This window comes from Hipposideros armiger, unplaced genomic scaffold, assembly GCF_001890085.2.
Source record: "Hipposideros armiger isolate ML-2016 unplaced genomic scaffold, ASM189008v1 scaffold_9, whole genome shotgun sequence".
Classification (NCBI taxonomy): domain Eukaryota; kingdom Metazoa; phylum Chordata; class Mammalia; order Chiroptera; family Hipposideridae; genus Hipposideros; species Hipposideros armiger.
This window is the reverse complement of record NW_017731359.1, coordinates 5,679,775-5,698,414: the sequence shown is the minus strand read 5'-3', so window position 1 is coordinate 5,698,414 and position 18,640 is coordinate 5,679,775. Positions and strand designations below refer to the sequence as shown.

The 18,640-nt window shown below is 40.8% G+C and overlaps 1 protein-coding gene across 3 annotated transcripts in view; it reads right to left on the bottom strand.

Annotated features, from left to right (window-relative positions):
- NAE1 (NEDD8 activating enzyme E1 subunit 1) overlaps window positions 1–13,606 on the bottom strand; it is a 22,064-nt gene extending 8,458 nt beyond the window's left edge. Inside the window, exons 1-13 of one of the 3 annotated variants that reach the window (XM_019656325.1) lie at window positions 13,478–13,605; window positions 9,422–9,525; window positions 9,271–9,331; window positions 8,806–8,836; window positions 7,986–8,057; window positions 7,678–7,757; window positions 6,978–7,087; window positions 4,348–4,457; window positions 3,421–3,483; window positions 2,963–3,026; window positions 2,532–2,623; window positions 497–556; window positions 269–402 (exon numbers count right to left, since the gene is read on the bottom strand). In XM_019656325.1, the coding sequence (XP_019511870.1) occupies window positions 269–402; window positions 497–556; window positions 2,532–2,623; window positions 2,963–3,026; window positions 3,421–3,483; window positions 4,348–4,457; window positions 6,978–7,087; window positions 7,678–7,757; window positions 7,986–8,057; window positions 8,806–8,836; window positions 9,271–9,331; window positions 9,422–9,525; window positions 13,478–13,530 (1,034 nt within the window). In that variant the 5' untranslated portion in view covers window positions 13,531–13,605. Of the gene's footprint in view, window positions 1–268; window positions 403–496; window positions 557–2,531; window positions 2,624–2,962; window positions 3,027–3,420; window positions 3,484–4,347; window positions 4,458–6,977; window positions 7,088–7,677; window positions 7,758–7,985; window positions 8,058–8,805; window positions 8,837–9,270; window positions 9,332–9,421; window positions 9,526–13,477 lie in introns of all 3 variants that reach the window. The other 2 variants (XM_019656340.1, XM_019656333.1) reach the window with 2 other exon arrangements.
- Between the last annotated feature and the right edge of the window lie 5,034 nt (window positions 13,607–18,640).

Genomic DNA, 18,640 nt, shown 5'->3' with positions numbered 1-18,640 from the left:
TATGGGAACTCGACTTCCCATTCAATTTTGCTGTGAACTTAAAAGTAGTACACAAATTCTAGTAAAAAAAAAAAAAAAAAATCTGCCCCCTAAAGTCTTTAGCTTATATTTAAAACAATTAGACTATAACAGACTTTCGTTTGATTTCTGATTTCTGACAGACTAGTAAAATATGTTCATCTCTAATATAAACAAGTTAATTTTTCTGTTACATAGTTTGGAAACAGTGACTTACAAAAAAAAGAAAGAAAAGAAAACAGTGACTTACACATTTTGCAGTTTTATGTATTTGCCCGAATCTGCAATCATATCAGGAATTGTTCCTCGGACAGGTAAATTTCCTTGACCCTCTTTGGCCACAAATTCCTTTAAGGCACGAGCTAAAATCCAAAATGATGGAGTCTAAAAAGTGAAGAAAAAAAAATCAATATTAAGTGGCATTTGAATTTGACCCAAAGCTTAAGGCGGCACTACTTTTACCTTTTGTTGTTGTTACCTGTTTGGTGATATTTATGCAGAGATCATCATTAAATATATCTTCAATACTGCTTGGGATCTAACAAAGGAACATGAAACATTTACTTATACTAAGAATTTGCCCACCTTTATATTATTTGCTATTTCTCTGAACAAGTTCTTTGAATTCTTCAATTGTAATCAAATATAAACTTCTGATTTGCTTAGTTTTATTTAGAATACCAGATGGCAATTTGATGAGGAAAGAGAAAATGGAAGAAAGTTCCCTCCTGCCCACTGTCGTTAGCGTTAAAAGACTGACCTGTTCTCTTCCATCATAAATGGAATAAAAAAGGAGTAAAAGTAAATCTTTTTATATATTTACATTTGAAAATATAACAAAGATTATAGACATTAATACCAAGCTACATTTATAGTCTATGTTTTTCCATCTTGTCAAAAATTTGAAACCCTTACACCCTAATTAGTAACTGTTGAAAGAGACACCACTCTGAAAGAAACTAGAAAGTTAAAGACTTTTACTGCTAGCAAGATTATCATACAGTAATAAAAACTTTAAGAAATAGTAGGCTTTGGTCCAGCCGAGTAGCTCAGTTGGTTAAGAGCTCGCTCAAGAGTGCGAGCTCAGAGCAACAGTGGTTCAAGTCCCAGCCTGAGCTGAGCTGCCACTGAGCTGCCAACAGGTGGCAGGATGGCTCAGCTAAAAAAAAAAAAAGAAGAAAGGAAATGGTAGGCTTTGATTCTATTGTATAGAAAAAAGAAATTTCTTACTGCTAACCTCCTAACTGGTCTCTGCTTCCACTCCCAGCCCCCTAGTCTCTTCTCACAATAGCTAGAATTATTTTTTCACACATATAAACCAAGTCACTCCACTCCCCTGCTCAAAACTCTTCAATGGCCAGCCTGCGAGGCTATTATGATGTGGCCCTTCTGGCCTCTCCTAACTCAAAGCTCTCCTACCACTTTCCCCTTATTCACTCAATCACACTGGCATTCTTACTGATCCTTGAACAAATGCCAAGCTTCATCCCACTTCTGGGCCTTTGCACATGTGCTTCCTCAGCCTGAAAAGCTGTCCCACCACATCTCTGCATGTCACTTCACTCAGGCTTCTGCTTAACCACGTCTCTTTGAGAGTCTCCTTGGCCCTCTCTCTATCCCAGGTGCCCTACTCCCCATCATGTTTTACCTCTTTGTTCTGCTCTAATTTTGTTCATAGCACCTGGTGCATTTATCTGTTTGTTTAGTTCATTGTCCCCCAATCATGAGAACTTTAGTTTTTTAATTGGTGTAAATTTTACATTCAGAGAAATGAACAAATCTTAAATGTACTATCGATGTATTTTGATAACCATACATGTACTTTTAACCATTACCTCAATTAAGACATAGAAAATTTTCATCACCCCAAAAAACTGATTCACAAAGCACCCACTTTTAAACACTCAGCAACACTACTTCATTATCTCCAAAAAGTTTGTCATAACAGCTTAAGTGCTTTCCTAACTTGAAAGGCAGCATTTTTTGCTGATTTAAGTTTTAAGAAAATTCTAACTTAAACTACCAGTTTTGTTATACTAAACTTCCCCAAAAACCTCACTGGCCAGGCATCAACAACAAAACAACAACAAAAAGGCATCTAAACTGAGTTATCCTCCAAGTAGTTTTTAAGGTATACAATGTCATTTAAGAACATTTTTATATCAAAATAATTTCTGTCAAAAGCAAATGTAGGGTAAGATTTAACTTTTCAGACAACTATTTTGAACCAGCAAAACATCACCTTCAGTATATAATTCCTACCCCCAAACTATTACTATTCACAAATTATTACTTCAAATAATTAATTTACATAAATCATTGTATCACTGAGGCATTCATGTTCATTTTAACAAGGACAATACATAATCTTATTAAAATAAGAGTCAATCGGTATTATAAATGTCTAACCAACTATACAATTTAGGAAACATTACTCTAAAATCAACTATTTCACCATAAGGACTTCAGAAAACACCTTTCTTATATGAATCCCTCAGCAACTCTTTTAATACCTGAGTTGTATTTAGTGCTGTGTTCACATTTTTAATAGCTTCTTCAAAATTCTCTTCATCTTCCGGAGCCCCATTTTCATTCTTTAGAATTCCTATTGAAATAGAAATGTTAGCAAACAACAGCCCTCATCCATCTCTCTCTCTCTCTCTCTCTCTCTCTCTCTCCTGCCGCCCCCCTGTACCCCAACATTATGGAAATAACCTTGTCAGATTCTGAAGGAAAGATCAGATATCGAATCTTAAGAAGAAATATGGCTTATCATGAGTCATTCTTAAAACTATACAGAATGGTTCTTTAACCTCCCCTGAGGAAAAATAAAAGCTCATGATGACATCATTTAACAAAGGTGTTGATAGAAATCCAATAAACATTAGTTTCAAGCAATCTGCTTTTCAAACTTTATACATTTCATCACATCCCATAATATTACCTTGTCTAATCAAATCTCTGAATGCTTCTTTTTCTTTGTATGTTTTAGGTATTCGTCCATTTGTCTAAATTGGTTTAAAAAATTAAAAACCTAGTTATAAAAACTCAAATATGGAAATTGAGAGTTCAAAGTTTCCCCCATCCTCCCATCCACATGAGAGTTCATCAGCACATATACACCTCAGTGAAATCAGAGGCTGACTTGATAGAAAACAAACGGTGGGCCATTTCTCTACATTCATTCCTCTGCCAGTTTCAGAATGACATTTATTCAAATTTCATTTTGTTAATAAAAATATCAGTATCAGAAGAGGAACTGCTAGGTTTGAACTGAAAAGCACCCACCTCCCTAAACCACACATGGGAGAAAAAAATCTCCCACCCCTTCCAATAAAATCCTTTATAATAAATAGAAAATACAAACATATATGGAACTTCTTCTTTTAAAAAACGACATACTTCACTATACCACTGTGCTAAATATTTAGCTATGATCACAATCCATGGAGTGTGGCTATGGTCCTAAAAATGAAAGAAAAATAAAATACCCTTTTAGTTAACATTAGTTTACATTTCTTCCTCATTACACTGCATCACCTTCAACAAATCAACAATATTTATGATCATCCCCCAGTATATAAAATATATGATCACTGCCCAGTATATGGAATAATGAACGAAAAAAAAATGAACTGGGTAATAAAAACTGCATTACAAATTTTTTTAGAGGGAGTGTCCAACTTGACCCTAGTGTGGCAGGTATGTACTATGATTGTCTCCATTTTTACCATCAAGAAAACAGTATCAAAGACTGCCACACAAAAATAAAGCCCAAATCTCTTGATTTCAGATACCAATCCTAGACTACAGAAAGAGGATCTTGTTTTCTGATGAACCAATACTTGCATTTTAATTAATATGTATTTAGCAAAAAATACATATACTCCTTAAATTATATGGTTTGTTATAAATATCATTATTTCCGTACCAAAATATGCAGTTGTCTTGGTAATTCTCTAACACTAAAAATAAGTTTCAAGAGTAATCAATTTTCAACAAACCCCAAGTTCAAATTATTTTAAAAAGTACATCTATTTGTTTAGGAAAGGGCCATGAAGAGTGATGTGTTAATGTCCAATATCTTGACCTGGGTGTTGATTACACAGATATATTCAGATATGTACTTTTCCTCAATAAAAAAGTTTTTAAATTTTGGAGAAAAATAGATTTATTTAAAACAAAATTAGGTACAATGTTACTATGTAATCTGGATGACAGGAATATGGAGGTTAATAGTATTTTCTTACATTAGTGTAATTCAAAAGCCTTAGGTTAAAAAATTGTTTTAAGTCTATCTATAAATTGAAGGTCACACATACTACCAACCCTTTTGTCCATATGATCCAAATCATAAGACTGAAAATGTTCTCTCAGTTCAGGAAATGGCTTATCCAGTCGTAGATCCTCTAATGCATTATCTGGATGAGATTCTATTACTGTGAAACAAATAATCCCAAAAGATAAATTTATTTTTTTAGTAATACTGCTGGCAATACACTATATTACAGGAACTTAAGAAATCTATAATTTTAGGCCAGCCAAGTGGCACGTTGGTTAAGAACTGGCTTGGGACGCCAGAGGGCCCCGGTTCGGATCCCATACATGAGGGCCAGTGACACTGCCCTCTACAGCTAAGATGCTGAACAACAGCTCAACCTGGAGCTGGGCTGCCGTTGAGTTGCTGGCAGCCAGCGTGAGCGGCCAGCAGCCACAGTGAGCGGCCGTCCAGAAGCCAGTGACTGATCTGCCTTGCTTGGAAAGAGCGCAATGACAGTGCCAACTTGGGCCAGTGAAGCAACGTCCTCCACAACTAGACTGAAGAACAAAAGGACAGCAACTTGTGTGTTCCCCTTCCCCAATTCCCCAGCACTGTTCCCATCCCCCAATTCCCCAATTAAAAAAAAAAAATCTATAATTTAAAAAAAATAATGGAACGCTTTATGAATTTGCGTGTCATCCTTGCGCAGGGGCCATGCTAATCTTCTCTGTATCATTCCAATTTTAGTATATGTGCTGCCGAAGCGAGCACAGAAATCTATAATTTTTAAATGGGCAAAGCACCTACAGGTTTGTTTTCATTATTTTGTTCATTGTTGAGGTAAATTTACATATACATTTTACGAAATGCACAAATTGTAAGTGGACTACAGTTTTAATAAGAGTAAAACCAAGATTCCTTTAGAACATAATTTTCTTGTTATTATAATTGAAAAAAATCAGAACTGATAAAATGTGTGTTCAGAGACCACCTAGCAACCTACCCTTCCTCCTCCTGACACCTTCAACAAACAGCATCACCATCTACCTAGGCCTCTTCCCTAGAAACCTGATGGTCGTTCTTGACTTCTCATTTCCTTGGCCCAACATCAGTCACTCCCCACATCCTGATGTCGCTTGGTACAAAGCTATCCACATAGGGGACTATTGAAAAGTGTGTAATTCCAGTGAATATTTAAAGCTAGGCTCAGTTTTGTCACTTGCTAGCTGTGTGACCTTAGGCAAATAACTTAGTCTGTGTCTCAGCAGCATCTGTAAAACACAGATAAAATAGTATCTACCTTATAAGGATTTTAGAAAGGTTAAATAAAATAATTCACATAAAGTCAGGCACACAGCTAGCAATGTTAACCTTCATTATCATTTATCCCCTCTTCCCTATCACTGTATAACACCTGCCCTCAGTCAGGGGCTCTCCCTCTCACCTAGACCACTGGAAATCTCCTAACACCAACCCTTGCCTCCAATCTTTGCCCCTTCAAATCCATTCATTCTCCACCCAGCTTCAGAGTGACCCACTTAAAATAAAAATTTTAGGGCCGGCCGAGTAGCGCATTGGTTAGGAGCTGGCTTGGTGATGCTAGAGTGCCCCGGTTCGGATCCCACATATGAGGGCCAGTGACGCTGCCCTCTACAGCTAAGATGCTGAACAACAGCTCAACCTGGAGCTGGGCTGCCGTGAGTCACCAGCAACAGCAGGTGGGTTGCCATGGGCTACCGAGTGTGGTGGGCAGCCAGCGTGAGTGGCCATCCAGAGGCCGGCGACTGATCTGCCTCGCCCGGGTAGAGCACAATGATGGTGCCAACTTGGGCCAGTGAGGCAACGTCCTCCACAGCTAGACTGAGGAACAAAAGGATAGCAACTTGTCTGTTCCCCTTCCCCCAACTCCCCAATAAAAATATTTAAATAAATAAATAAATAAATAATAATAAAATAAAAATTTTATCGACACTCTCCCACTTACAATTCTTAAATGGCCCAGCACCACCTGCCAGAAGCTTATCTTCACAAGCTCTAACTGCCCAAGGAGTGCCACTACCAATGCCAGTGGCTATCACTGTACTAGCAGACTACCTGGCTCAGAGCAATGTGTGAGTACTAAATGAAAATGTTATGATGATTTAAGATTAAAATTTTGTGAGTAAAGTGCTAATATCAGCTTTAAGCTGATACAAGCCTATGAATGACTTTGGTCTCCTATAACACTGTTTCCTTGGAACAGTAGTTAGGTAAATGCCTTGCTTATTGTGTGGAATTGTATTGAACTGTGGGAGTTTAAGGCCTGTATGAGAAGAGACTAAAAGATTGATGGGGAAAAGGTGGCATGACCTCTGTGTGTCAGTGTGACCCACATAGCTTGGCTCTTGTCTATGGGAGCCATACATGCTCTATGTGGGTTAAGAGGCAAAAAAAGCTAGGTAGCTTGCACAGCTGCTGGGTCTCCTAATAAGATGAAGAAGCTGTGCTTTTATGTCCTGCTTTATACCCTCCTATAATGCTAAGTAAAGGAAATACTAGATTAAAGTTTACTGATTCTGATTGATACTTTGAACCTATAACTGGAGTTGTGCCGCTACAAATTTACTTGGTAATTTAAAACTAACTTTCTAAATTGTCAAGTTTCTAAAACCACAGCTAAAGCAACCAAAAGCAAGCCCCATATGTGTAACAATTTTACCTGGATGTTCTTTTATAATGATCCTCATATAACCAACTAGTCCATATGTCCTACAGATTAAAAGAGGGATTTGGGAATTCCAGAGGACATCTGCTAAACGTAGTAATGTACTGTAAAGGAAAGCACAATAAATAAGAACATAAGCAAATGGATATGTCAAACATGAAAATGCCTTAAAATAAGGCAACTTTCTAACTAAATTATAAATGCAAAGATATATCTATTGCATTATAAGCGGGTCACTCTGGAAAGCAAGCAATTGAAACTGTTTCTGCAGTTTCAAAGACAGCATATCTTTTGGACTAAAGGGATATAAAATCCTCGACTTTTGTATCAGGGAGAATATTACTGAAAGACACTTCCTAAACATTTTCATAAAAAAGAGGAAAATATTTATAAAATGTATGTATCCTTGCATACATCCCCAAGTGTTCCCTAAAATTAATTCTGTATTTTTTTTCACTAAAAATAACCAACGTTCAATTTAACTGCTCTAAATAGGTATATATTTCTTTAAAAGTTTCATATTTCAGTATTTTTCTTTTTCCCATCTTTTCAATGTTAGAGATTTAAAAGTGCTTCCAATTAAAGGTTTCTATAGAGCTTAAGAATTTTAAAAACCAAAGACACTGCGGAGAAAACAAAACTATGCAAATCTAACAAGAGATCCAAATAAAAACAAATTAACATAAAAATTTACCTTTCAGGAAGCTGAGTTGCAACCACAATGGTAAACCTACAGAAAAATGAAGGATCATTGTCTAGAAGGTTTTCTGGATTCTAAAAAGGACAGAGGGGAAAAAATCCAACAATTTCACAATCATATTAAACATGGCAGAAACAGTTAAACTATTTAGAACAAATGAGGCCACATGCTAGACTTCACTGTTACAGTAATTCAACTCTCAACTAAACATAAATATACAAAGATTCAAAATTCTAAATTTCAAGGGTTTTGAACTATTAAAAAGTTTCTGCACAAAAATAATAATGTATATGCATATATACCTCTTCCACAAAATTCCCAGAGACATCATTATTTAATTCTTGTAAGAATTCCATGGCAGCTTGAGCTCGGTTCTTTTTAAAAACAAAGCATTTGACTTGAATTAGAAAAAATTTGGTTAAAATGTAACCCTTCAATTTACAGATCAAGCAAACACACTATAAAACTACCCAAATTTCATGCATAGATATGACAACTCTGCTTTTCATAGTGTTTAAACTGAGACTCAGCCAGAATATTACTTAAAATAGAGCTAAACCATCATTTTTAAGAGTTCTTAAATGAATACATTGTTTGCATCCTACTTTTCTGATAAGGCAAATGACCAGAAAATCCTGGGTAGCAGGCAGGGATATTCTGTATCAAATCCAGACTTACTCTAACCTCCCACATTTACAATTTAGTACAAGACAGGTCAAATCATTAAAGAAACAGTTATTTCCACTTAGAATATTGTACTAAGTTGACTAAAATGTCTTTGTAAGATTTTTAATATGAAATACAAAAATAAAAGATATTCTGGCTAACTCTTAGTTAAAACTCTTGTTAACCAAAATACTCCTTCCTCTGAACATTAACATCACTCAAGCTTTAGCTTTAATACAGGATACAGTGTAAAAACACAGACATTATTTCTTCTATGTTCTTTAACTACCAAGCATTAAAGACTTATAAGAGCAGAAACAAAAAATGAGTTAATTTAACTTTTTTCTTGGAGAAATAATAAACTCTTCTAAAATCAAATCTTTTCAAGAAATCAAAACACAGTAGCATCATTAGATGTTCAAACTCAACTACATTCTATAACAAATTATTGTTTACCTTGCCAATACTGCTTCTTTGAAGGAAAAAACTAAAACAGAGAGAATAAAAAAAAAAGTTAAGGGCTTCTTTTACTATAAAAAGGTTATTTGTAATATCAGGTATATTTCATTCATAGTATAAAACAAACTATATTTTGATTACAGATTTCCTAAGGAAGAAAACTGGATGAAACTAATAATCAAAGACAAGCTAATAAATCAATGTTTCCTTTGCATTAATAATGACAATAAAAACAGTAATGATGGGTACCTTTTATTAATGGCATATTTGCGAGACAGTGTGCTAGCACTTGACCTATATTAACTCCCTTCATCCTTGCCATAATCCTAAACATAGAGATTATTTCCACTTGAGAGTCAAGTCATCCTGATTAAAGAGGTGAAGTTGGGGGTTAGGCCTCACTCTCCTGTGACAGTACACTACCTTCCCTAACATGCAAATATTTGAAAAGAATAGGCATACTTATTTCCAGCATCTTCTCCGCTGACCTGGTTTCCATCAATAATTGTAAATGAACCAATACCTAGGAGACAATACAAAGCCAGTCAAGAATACATATTTCTAGTTCAAAACCTTAAAAAAGTAAATTTACAACCACAAAACTACACATTACCTGGTAGTACCAAGTTTTTAAGAATTTCAGTTCCTGTGGCTGTTGCATTTATTAGGCAAACATGAGCAGATTCTAAAGCCTCTTGCCCATGATCACCCCACAACCTACAAAACAAGACACAAATTCAACAGTTTTAAAACTTACATGAAAATAACTTTTTTATTTGGTGCTCTTTGATCTTTAAAGTGTCGTTGCATAGAATAATGGATGTGATAATCATGGCAAACATGTAAGGAAGAAACAGCAGGTGTTATAGGGATAATATAACATAAGACTGTAACATAAGACTAAGACAGGTTGATAACTTGCATGGTTAGAGGAGAGGTCAAATCAGAACTAGAAACTTGGTGTTCCAGCCCTGTCCGTTACACTTTTCTTTCTTTTTTTTTTAAAGATTTTATTGGGGGAACTGGGGGAGGGGAACAGCGTTGGGTAATTGGGGCGGGGGAACAGACAAGTTGCTGTCCTTTTGTTCTTCAGTCTAGTTGTGGAGAACGTCACTTCACTGGCCTATGTTGGTATTATCATTGTGCTCTTCCTGGCTGAGGCAGATCGGTTGCTGGCCACTGGACGGCCGCTCACGGCAGCTCTTGGCAGCTCATGCTGGCTGCTGGCCACTCGCACCTGCTGCCAGCCACTCACAGTAGCTTTAATGGCAACCCACTGCAGCCTCACTGCAGCCTACGCCGTCGCTGGCAACTCATGGCAGCCCAGCTCCAGGTTGAGCTGTTGTTCACCATCTTAGCTGTAGAGGGCGCAGTGTCACTGGACCTAATGTGGGATCTGAACCAGGGCCCTGCTGTTCAGACCTGGTGTCCCAAGCCAGCTCTTAACCAACATGCCACTCTGCTGGCCCCTGTTACTTTTTTCAAGCCAGATAACTTACAGAATGGAAAGTCTTTACATACACTCATTGACATTAAAGAAGTGCCTTAGATTTAAAATTATTCTGTTCTCTGTTTCATTTCTCCTTAAGTTACACAGATACAGTATATTTAAGATCTAGACATAGGACTTACCACTGTGACATCTGTCAGAGTGAGAAAAGCTTTACCAAACTGAGTTATCATCATCTGAAAAGCCTCATGTTGACTTCTACAGGAGTGCTTTACAATACCCAATGAACATTCTAATAGCAGGATTAATAAATGCATTAAGAAACACAAAGATGTAATAAGAATTAGAAATATATGTTATGCCCTGATTCACACCAGATATCACTAACAGGGCAAGGTACATGATTACACATGTATCATGGCATCTGGACCACGCTGGTTACCTTCACGCAGAAAGCCTATTAACTAATTTATCTTTTTTTTTGTCAGTACAGGAAGTATAGGGAGAGCCCAAATCATTAGAAAAATGTCATAGCCTGGAGGACAAATAGACATTAATGTACCTTCTCTTTCACCTGATCAAAAGTAGATTCTCTTATTGTGTAGCTGGTATGTCCTCCAGAGTTTATCACAACTGTAATCACCTCATTTGGTTTTTTATTTGCTGAATATCCACCTTTCCATTCTACTCTAAGCTCCATAAGTACCCAGACCACTCCTTATATCCACCACTGGAACGCAAATGCCTGGCACAATGCCTTGCCCAGGGTAAGTGATCACCAAACAGCTGTCAAATGACTGGAGAAAAAAACCTAGAAGAACCAAAAAAACTGGAAATATCTCTTTTTCCTATGAAAGTAGGGCACACAGAAGACATCTGACATATTTGGTTAATGGATGCTTGGATAGAGTGAGCCTAAGAGAATACTAGTGCATCTCTAGGTAACATGTTTTCAAGAAAGGGCCCAAACCAAAAATCAATCCTCTCTACTCTTGCTGGCTTAAGGAAAGCAGGGCCTTGCTGACTGCTAGCTGGCTGCACAACTCTGCTTCTAATGGCTTCCCCTGACAAAATCAATAGCTAGTTCTTATATGAAAGGTAAAGTTTGGTCCTTAAATGGATTGGACTCAGCAAAAACTCTCTGTTGTTACAGTTACTTAGTAACTTAAAATATCTTCTCAGCTCTATCATGTATGGTTATATTTGCATTCAAAACACAAGAAACTCCAAGAACTTAGAAGAGAACACAAATTGGTTACAAGGGTTCTGCCACCTTGATTCTTTCCCCAAAAGCTTGGGAGCAGAATGATGTGGCTGAGTACTAGCTCTGAAAAGGCCAGTGTCCCCTGAGTTTACATCCTGGCTCCAAAACATGGGAGACTGGGCAAGTTATCTAACTCCTCCAAGACTCAGTTTCTCATATATGAGGTGTGATCAAACACTACGGTGTTTAAATTTTAAAAAATTTATTGCAGTAAAAGACACATTGCCATTAATTCCCCTCAAAATACTCCACTTCGATGTCCTGAATCTATTCAAAACTCTTTCACGGTCACTTTGACTTTGGGGAAGAGACATTAAGTTGCATGGTGCCAGATCCGGTGAATAAGGTGAATGAGGACACCCCGTAATGTTTTTGACAGAAATTGCCATATACCAGAAGTGATGTTTGACACGGAGCCTTTCCTGTTGCGATCAAGAATTACAGTGAATGCTGCTGCCGAGTGCCACCCAACAGAAAGGCAAGGATCTTCGATTCAGGAAACGGCAGATCAGACCTTAGTAACAGTGTTTCAACTTGTTCGGTGCAGTCAGGTGTGAGCTACGGTTGAGAGAAGGTGTGTTTTAAAGTGTGCTGTACGTAAATCATCCTCTATCATGACAACACTCCATGTCACACATCGCTTCTGGTACGGCAATTTCTGTCAAATAAAAACATTATGGTGTGTTCTCATCCACCTTACTTACCAGATTTGGCACCATGCGACTCCTGGCTCTTCAAAATAACCATGAAAGGTAAAGGTTTTGAATCGATTCAGGACATCGAAGCAGCCACGACACCACAACTAAAGACACTCACAAAAGAACACTTCCAGAACTGCTTCAGAAAGTGGCCAAGAACGATGGGATAAGTGTGTTTGAATCAAGGGGCAATATTTTGAGGGTGATGAATAGCAATGTGTCTTTTACTGTAATAAATTTTTTTTATTTAAAATTCACCGTATTGTTTGATCACACCTGGTATAAAACAGAGAATGTCTGCCTTCAAGGCTGCTCTCAGAACTGAGTGCCTAAAGCCCCTAACACAGCACTAGGTTGTAGGTGTAAATGAGAGTTCCAGTCCTTACTTCCCGTCCTCCTGGCTTGGAGGCTCCAGAAAGAAGGGGAGCCAAGCATTTGTGTTACTCCACTGCCTTAACACATAGAAGACGCTCAATAAAGATTGGGGAGTGTAATGAGAAAAGGCGAGGGATAGGAAATAGCCAAGGACCTGCCTCATGGGTAAGATCTGTAGTGTCCATTAAGGTAGCCATTAGCCACAAGTGGCTACCGAGCACTAGAAACGAGGCTTGTCCGAACAGAAATGTGCTGTAAGTGTGAAATGTCAGATTTCGAAGACGGTATGGCAAAATGTAAAATCTCTAATTAATAACTTTTTACACTGACTACGTGTTGAAATGGCAATGTTTTGGATATACTGGGTAAAATATGCTGTATTATTAAAACTAATTTCACCTTTTTCCTTTTTAATGTGACTATTAGAAAATGTATAATGACATATGTGCGGCTCACATGAGACTAGCATTATATTTCTACTGGACAGTGCTGGCTTAGAACAATACTTAACACTCAGTGCCGCTCTCCGCCGCCAAGATGGGGGAGTTGCGGGTACCCCCTTTCTGGAATACTAGGAGGCTGAGCGCAGCGAGGCGTGGCCGGCAGCCGCCCTGGTGACAAGGCTGACGCTGAGACCACGCACCTCGAAATCCACACCGCGTGAAGGGCGGGCGCACCCCGCGAGGGCGGTGAGTCCGGCTCCGGAGGAGCACCCCCCAACCCCAGGCCGGAGACCCGAGTGCCGACTCCGGAGCCCCGCACGGCCCGGCCCAGCGGGAGGCCTTAAGGGAGGCCCGACTGTGCCGCCCGCTCGCTCAGGCCCGGCCCGGACGCAGAGGAGTCCGCTGGCCCGCCCACCCGACTCGGTGAGCCCCGGCTCACCTCAGCTGCCGGTCGTATTTCTGCTCTTTAAGCAGCTTTCCCGGCTGCGCCATGGCCGCTGAAGCCGCGCGAAGAACCAAAACCAAGCAGAGTACCACCACCACGAGCGCGCAAGCGCACTGAGTGCCTTTCACGGCCGGGCCTTCTGCGCGCCGCCCGCAGGGGGCGCCGCCACTGCACTGCGCACGCGTCGCCAGTACGCCCACCCCAGGAGTGTCCGGCGGCAGCCGGGGCCGGGGCTGGTGGTCCAGTCTTCCCCTCATGCGCTCTCCGGGTTTGTCAGCCAGCCGGTGACTTTGTACGTGCCGTAATTGTGGGGGACTCGGGCTTTGGAATCAGGCCGATTTGGATTTTAACCACTTACTAGTTGTGAGCTCTGCCCTTTCTCAAATCCTCCGTTTATTTATCTGTGCAATGGAGATAAATGGGTCTCCGTCACAGGGTTCTATTAGCGTTAAATGAGATTTGGAATACACAGAGCCAGACTCACACACACACAAAAAAAAACCCTGTCTGAATAACTTCCATTATTATGATCATTATTATTCACTCATTTCATCCATCCTCTCATGCAACAAGCCCACACTGAGGGCCTGTTTCAAACCACAAAGCTAGCTGCTTCCAGCCTCAGGGTCCCTGTCTTAGGGAGTTCGCAGTCCAGAGAGGGGAGAAGAACAGTAAACAAGTACTTACTAGACGATGTAGCCCTCATATAGATAGAAGCTGGGGAGCTGAGAGGTGCACAGAGGAACCCCACCCACTCCCTCTCTCCAGGAATGTTTCATGTGATGTGGGCAAGGAAGAACAGCAAAAGGAACAAGTGTCATCTCTGGGAGGCAGAGAAGGCATGGCAGGCTGGAGGCGCTAAAGGAGGTTTGGTGTGGTGTGGAGATAGGTGAAGGGTAGGGAGTGGTCAGGAGAGGTTTGAGAGACAGCAGGAGCCAGGCTGTGAGGACCATGAAAATAAAAGCAAGGAGGAATTTAGAGCTCTCTGCTTTCTTTAAAGAACCACTTTCAAGAAGAGGATAGTTGCCCTGTAGGGATGGGTGACAAGGAAAGGGTTTGCCCCCTAAGGAAGCGGGAGAGAGAGGAGGCTGGAAGCCAGAAGATCAGCAGGGAGGAGACCAGGATTCCTTCCCCTCTGTCTCCAGACCCTCCAGCCACCTTCATGTTAATAACTGCCTGAAATGAGGTGAAAATGAGCACAGATCCACACACCCAACCCACCCTGGGATGGGAACAGGGAGGGAGCACAGTTTGACAGTAATGATGTAGTAACGAGGGACGCGGTACCCCCTGGGTACTGTCTGGGTCAGGCACACCCTTTCATGACTTCCCTGGCCCCTACCCAGTACCCATGGAACACAACTGATGGGAAACAGAGGCCTGAGGCTCTCCCAGCTCATCACGTGCTTATGCTGTCACGTTTCCTCCAGTTGAACAGGTGAATTATAAGGGATAATAAAATATGCCCAGGGAATGTGGGAAGGTTAGAAGGCAGCAGGTGAGAGTTCACTGCTTAGCTTTTCATGCTCAGTGCAGTTATGGTCTGCATGAAAGAGAACATGCCGAATTTTGGTGGTGGGGTAGGGAGGGAGCCATATTGCCTATGAAGAAATGTTGGATTTTGAAGAGGTTTGTATTAGTGGTGTCTGTTAAAGAACAAAAAAATACCTCAGTGTATTAGTTTCTTAGGGCTTCCATAACAAAGTACCACAAACTAGTATAAACTACAGAAATTTGTGGTCTCACAGTTCTGAAAACTAGAAGTCTAAAATTAAGGTGTACGGGCCGGCCGAGTGGCTCAGTTGGTTAAGAGTTGGCTTAAGAGCGTGAGCTCTGAGCAACAGGGCCCGCCAGTTCGATTCCCACATGGGCCAGTGATGCTGCATCCGAGCTGAGCTGCCATTGAGCTGCCAACAGGTGGCAGGATGGCTCAGCTGGTGAGAGCACGTGCTCCTAACAAGACTGACTGTTCGATGGTGGGCTACGCCCGCCCACAACTAAAACTGAACTTGGCACCTTAAGCTAATCTGCCACCAGGGTGGCTTAGGGGATAGAGAGTGCGCTCTTAACAACAAGGCTGCTGGTTCAACTCCTGCATGAGATGGTGGCTACACCCACCCGCAACTAAGATTGTAACAGAGCACCTTGAGCTTAGAGGCCACAAGCTGCCGACAGGCAGCCAGATGGTGACTGGCGCCCTCCACAACGAAGATTGAAGAACAGAACAACAGCTTGGCTGGTCCCCTTCCCCAATTCCCCAACACTGTTCCCCTCCCCCAATTCCCCAATTAAAAAAATTTTTTAATAAATAAATAAATAAAATAAAATAAATGTGTGGGCAGCATGCTCCCACTGAAGCCTGAAGGAAAGAATCCTTCCTTGCCTCCCTAGCCTCTGGTGATTTGCTGGTAATCCTTGGCTTACAGCTGCAGTGCTTCAATCACTGCCTCCATTGTCACATGGCATTCTCCTCTCATGTTTCTATCTGCCCTTCTTTTCTTATAAGGACACCAGTCACATTGGATCAGGGCCCACCCTAATAACCTCATCCTAACTTGAGTGTATCTCCAAAAACCATATTTCTAAATAAGATCACATTCACAAGTACTGGGGATTAGGACTTCAACAACTTTTGGAAGGCTATAGTTCAAACTATAATGTGTAAACGTGCCTGTGCTAGAGCTGTGGGTGTTGATCAGACACAAACCTCGCCATCTGGAAATTCAGGGCCCATGAATGAGTGTTTCCTATTGTGGAAGACAGATAATCAGACCAGGAAACTATGGTTGCATCAGGTACCAGTAAACCATGGCTGCATCCTTTTAAGCCATTGGTTTTCAAAGTGTTTTCCTGGACCAGCAACATCAACATCACCTAGGAACTTGTTAGAAATGCAAACTCTCAGGCCCCATCCCAGACCAGTCAGGCGCTTGATGTGCTTCACTTCATGTTGTGCTCATTTGTGCTTACCCAATGCAACAGACACTGTTGCTTACCCCCATTTCATAGACAAGAGAGCAGAGGCTTGGAGAGGTGAGTAAAATTCCAAAGTCTCACACCTAGTAAGAGGTGGTGCAGGGATTAGTAATAAACATCCCCAACAGATCTGCCCAGACCTCAACTCAGGTCTATTATGTTACCCATTCTGGTTGGCCCCACCTGGTGGAACTGCATTATTGGGCTCCCAGGGAACTGGGGGCTAGCTCTGCCCTAGAAGAGCTTATAATCTATGGGAAACCAGCCAGAAAGAATGAGTCACAACCCAGGATACCCTCTCAGCCCTCAGCCACTACCCCCTTTCCCCCGCCCCCCGCACCTGCCCTTGCCCATCCTAGCCCTTGTCATCTTGCTGCTCATTGGCCAGTGACTTGCCTTTCTTCCCCACCCCTCTCCTGAAGCAGCTGTGGGTCTGTAATATTCATAGTTGTATCATCCATGCCTAGCCCAACACTTGGCATCTAATAAGTCTTCAACAAATGCTTGATGAATGAAAGAATACATTTCTGAAACTACATTCACCATACTTTCTACATTTTAAATGCCTTCCTGGCAATGTTTATCATCTGAAATGGTAATTCCACTTCTAGCAGTTTATCCCAAGGAAATCATCAGACACACACACAAAAATGTATAAATAAGGATGTGCACTGCAGTGCTATTTACAATAGTAAAAACTGGAAATAACCCATATACTAGAGCATTATGCAATTATTAAGTGTCAAGTACTCAAAGGCTGATAAAGCAGGAAAATGCTAACCATATGGCATTAGGTGGGGGGAAAAAAACTGGTCACAAAGCTATACATGTGATTCTGATTGTTTTTTAAGTACTGATAAAACATATTGAAAAAGCCTGGCTGGATTGTCACTAAAATGTTAACAGTGTTGATTCTTGGGTCACACGACCAGTAGTTTTAATTTTCTACTATATGTTTTTCTGACTTTTCCAAATTTTCTATAATGAATAGGTGCCACTACTACAATTGTAAAAGGAATGTCTGGGGTTTTAAATGTGCCCAACAAGATAAGGAAAGGGGAAAGAAAGAACAAAGGTCCTAGGGCCTGAGGAGTACATCCTTGGTATCAGGAGTCTCACAAGCATCAGCTCACCTGACCATGCTACTAGCCCTCTAGACTCTCTATTTCCCATCTTACAGATGAGAAAACAGGCTCAGAAAGGTGAAGCAACTTGCCCCAAGTCACGCAGCCAGTGACTCTGGAAGCCCAGGCTCATTCCATCCCACTGTGTGCACACATTCTCCACACATACTTGGAGTGGAAATGTTTTTTAAAAATACAAGGAACTATTGGGTTGTTGGAAAAGTCGTGACATATTTTTTCTGTTTTTTGTTGCAAAAATGCATCATGACTTTTTTGACAACCCAATATATCTTAGAGTCTCCAGGCCACAGGGTTTCTAGCCTGGCTTGTTGGCCCTGTGTATAACATACCATAAACAGCAGGCATGATTCTGCCTGTTGGTGCAGGATTGGACATCTGTTATCTCAACCAATGCTCACAGGGATCCCCATGAAGTGGGCAGGGCAGGGATGATCCCCTCATCACCTTGCAGAGAAAAGACACTGTACCTTCAAGAGGGGAAGTGATACCAAGTCAAGGTTGTTTGATGGATGAGGTGCGGCTGTGCAAGCTGCTTTTACCCTCCTCCCCAGCCCTTCATCATAGCCCTCACATCCTCATTCTCCCCCTCCTCCAAAAACAGTGAAATCTGGGATGCTAGTGAGACCAAAGAGTAAATTCCAGAGCAGTGAAATCAAGTCAGCATTAAAGACAGCACATAATTGAGACAGGAGGCGCATGAATGAGGGCACCGATTTTCCCAAGTTGACCTGAGTGGGCTGCTGGGTCAGCTGGGGCTTCACCTGAGACTGGCAGACTCCGTCATCTCATCTCACCTGCCCGAGTTTCCAGCACTCCAAACACCCAGAGAAAATTGCTGAAGACAGGCTACAGGAAGGAAAGAATTGGATCAACTTTTATTTGGTTGTTAAAGAGGTAATGGCAGTTGACCCCTGAATAACATGGGTATCAGGGGCACCAACTCCCCCCCCCATAAGGTCAAAAATCCCCATATAACTTTTGACTCCCCCAAAACTTAACTACTAATAGCCTACTGTTCACCAGAAACCTTACCGAT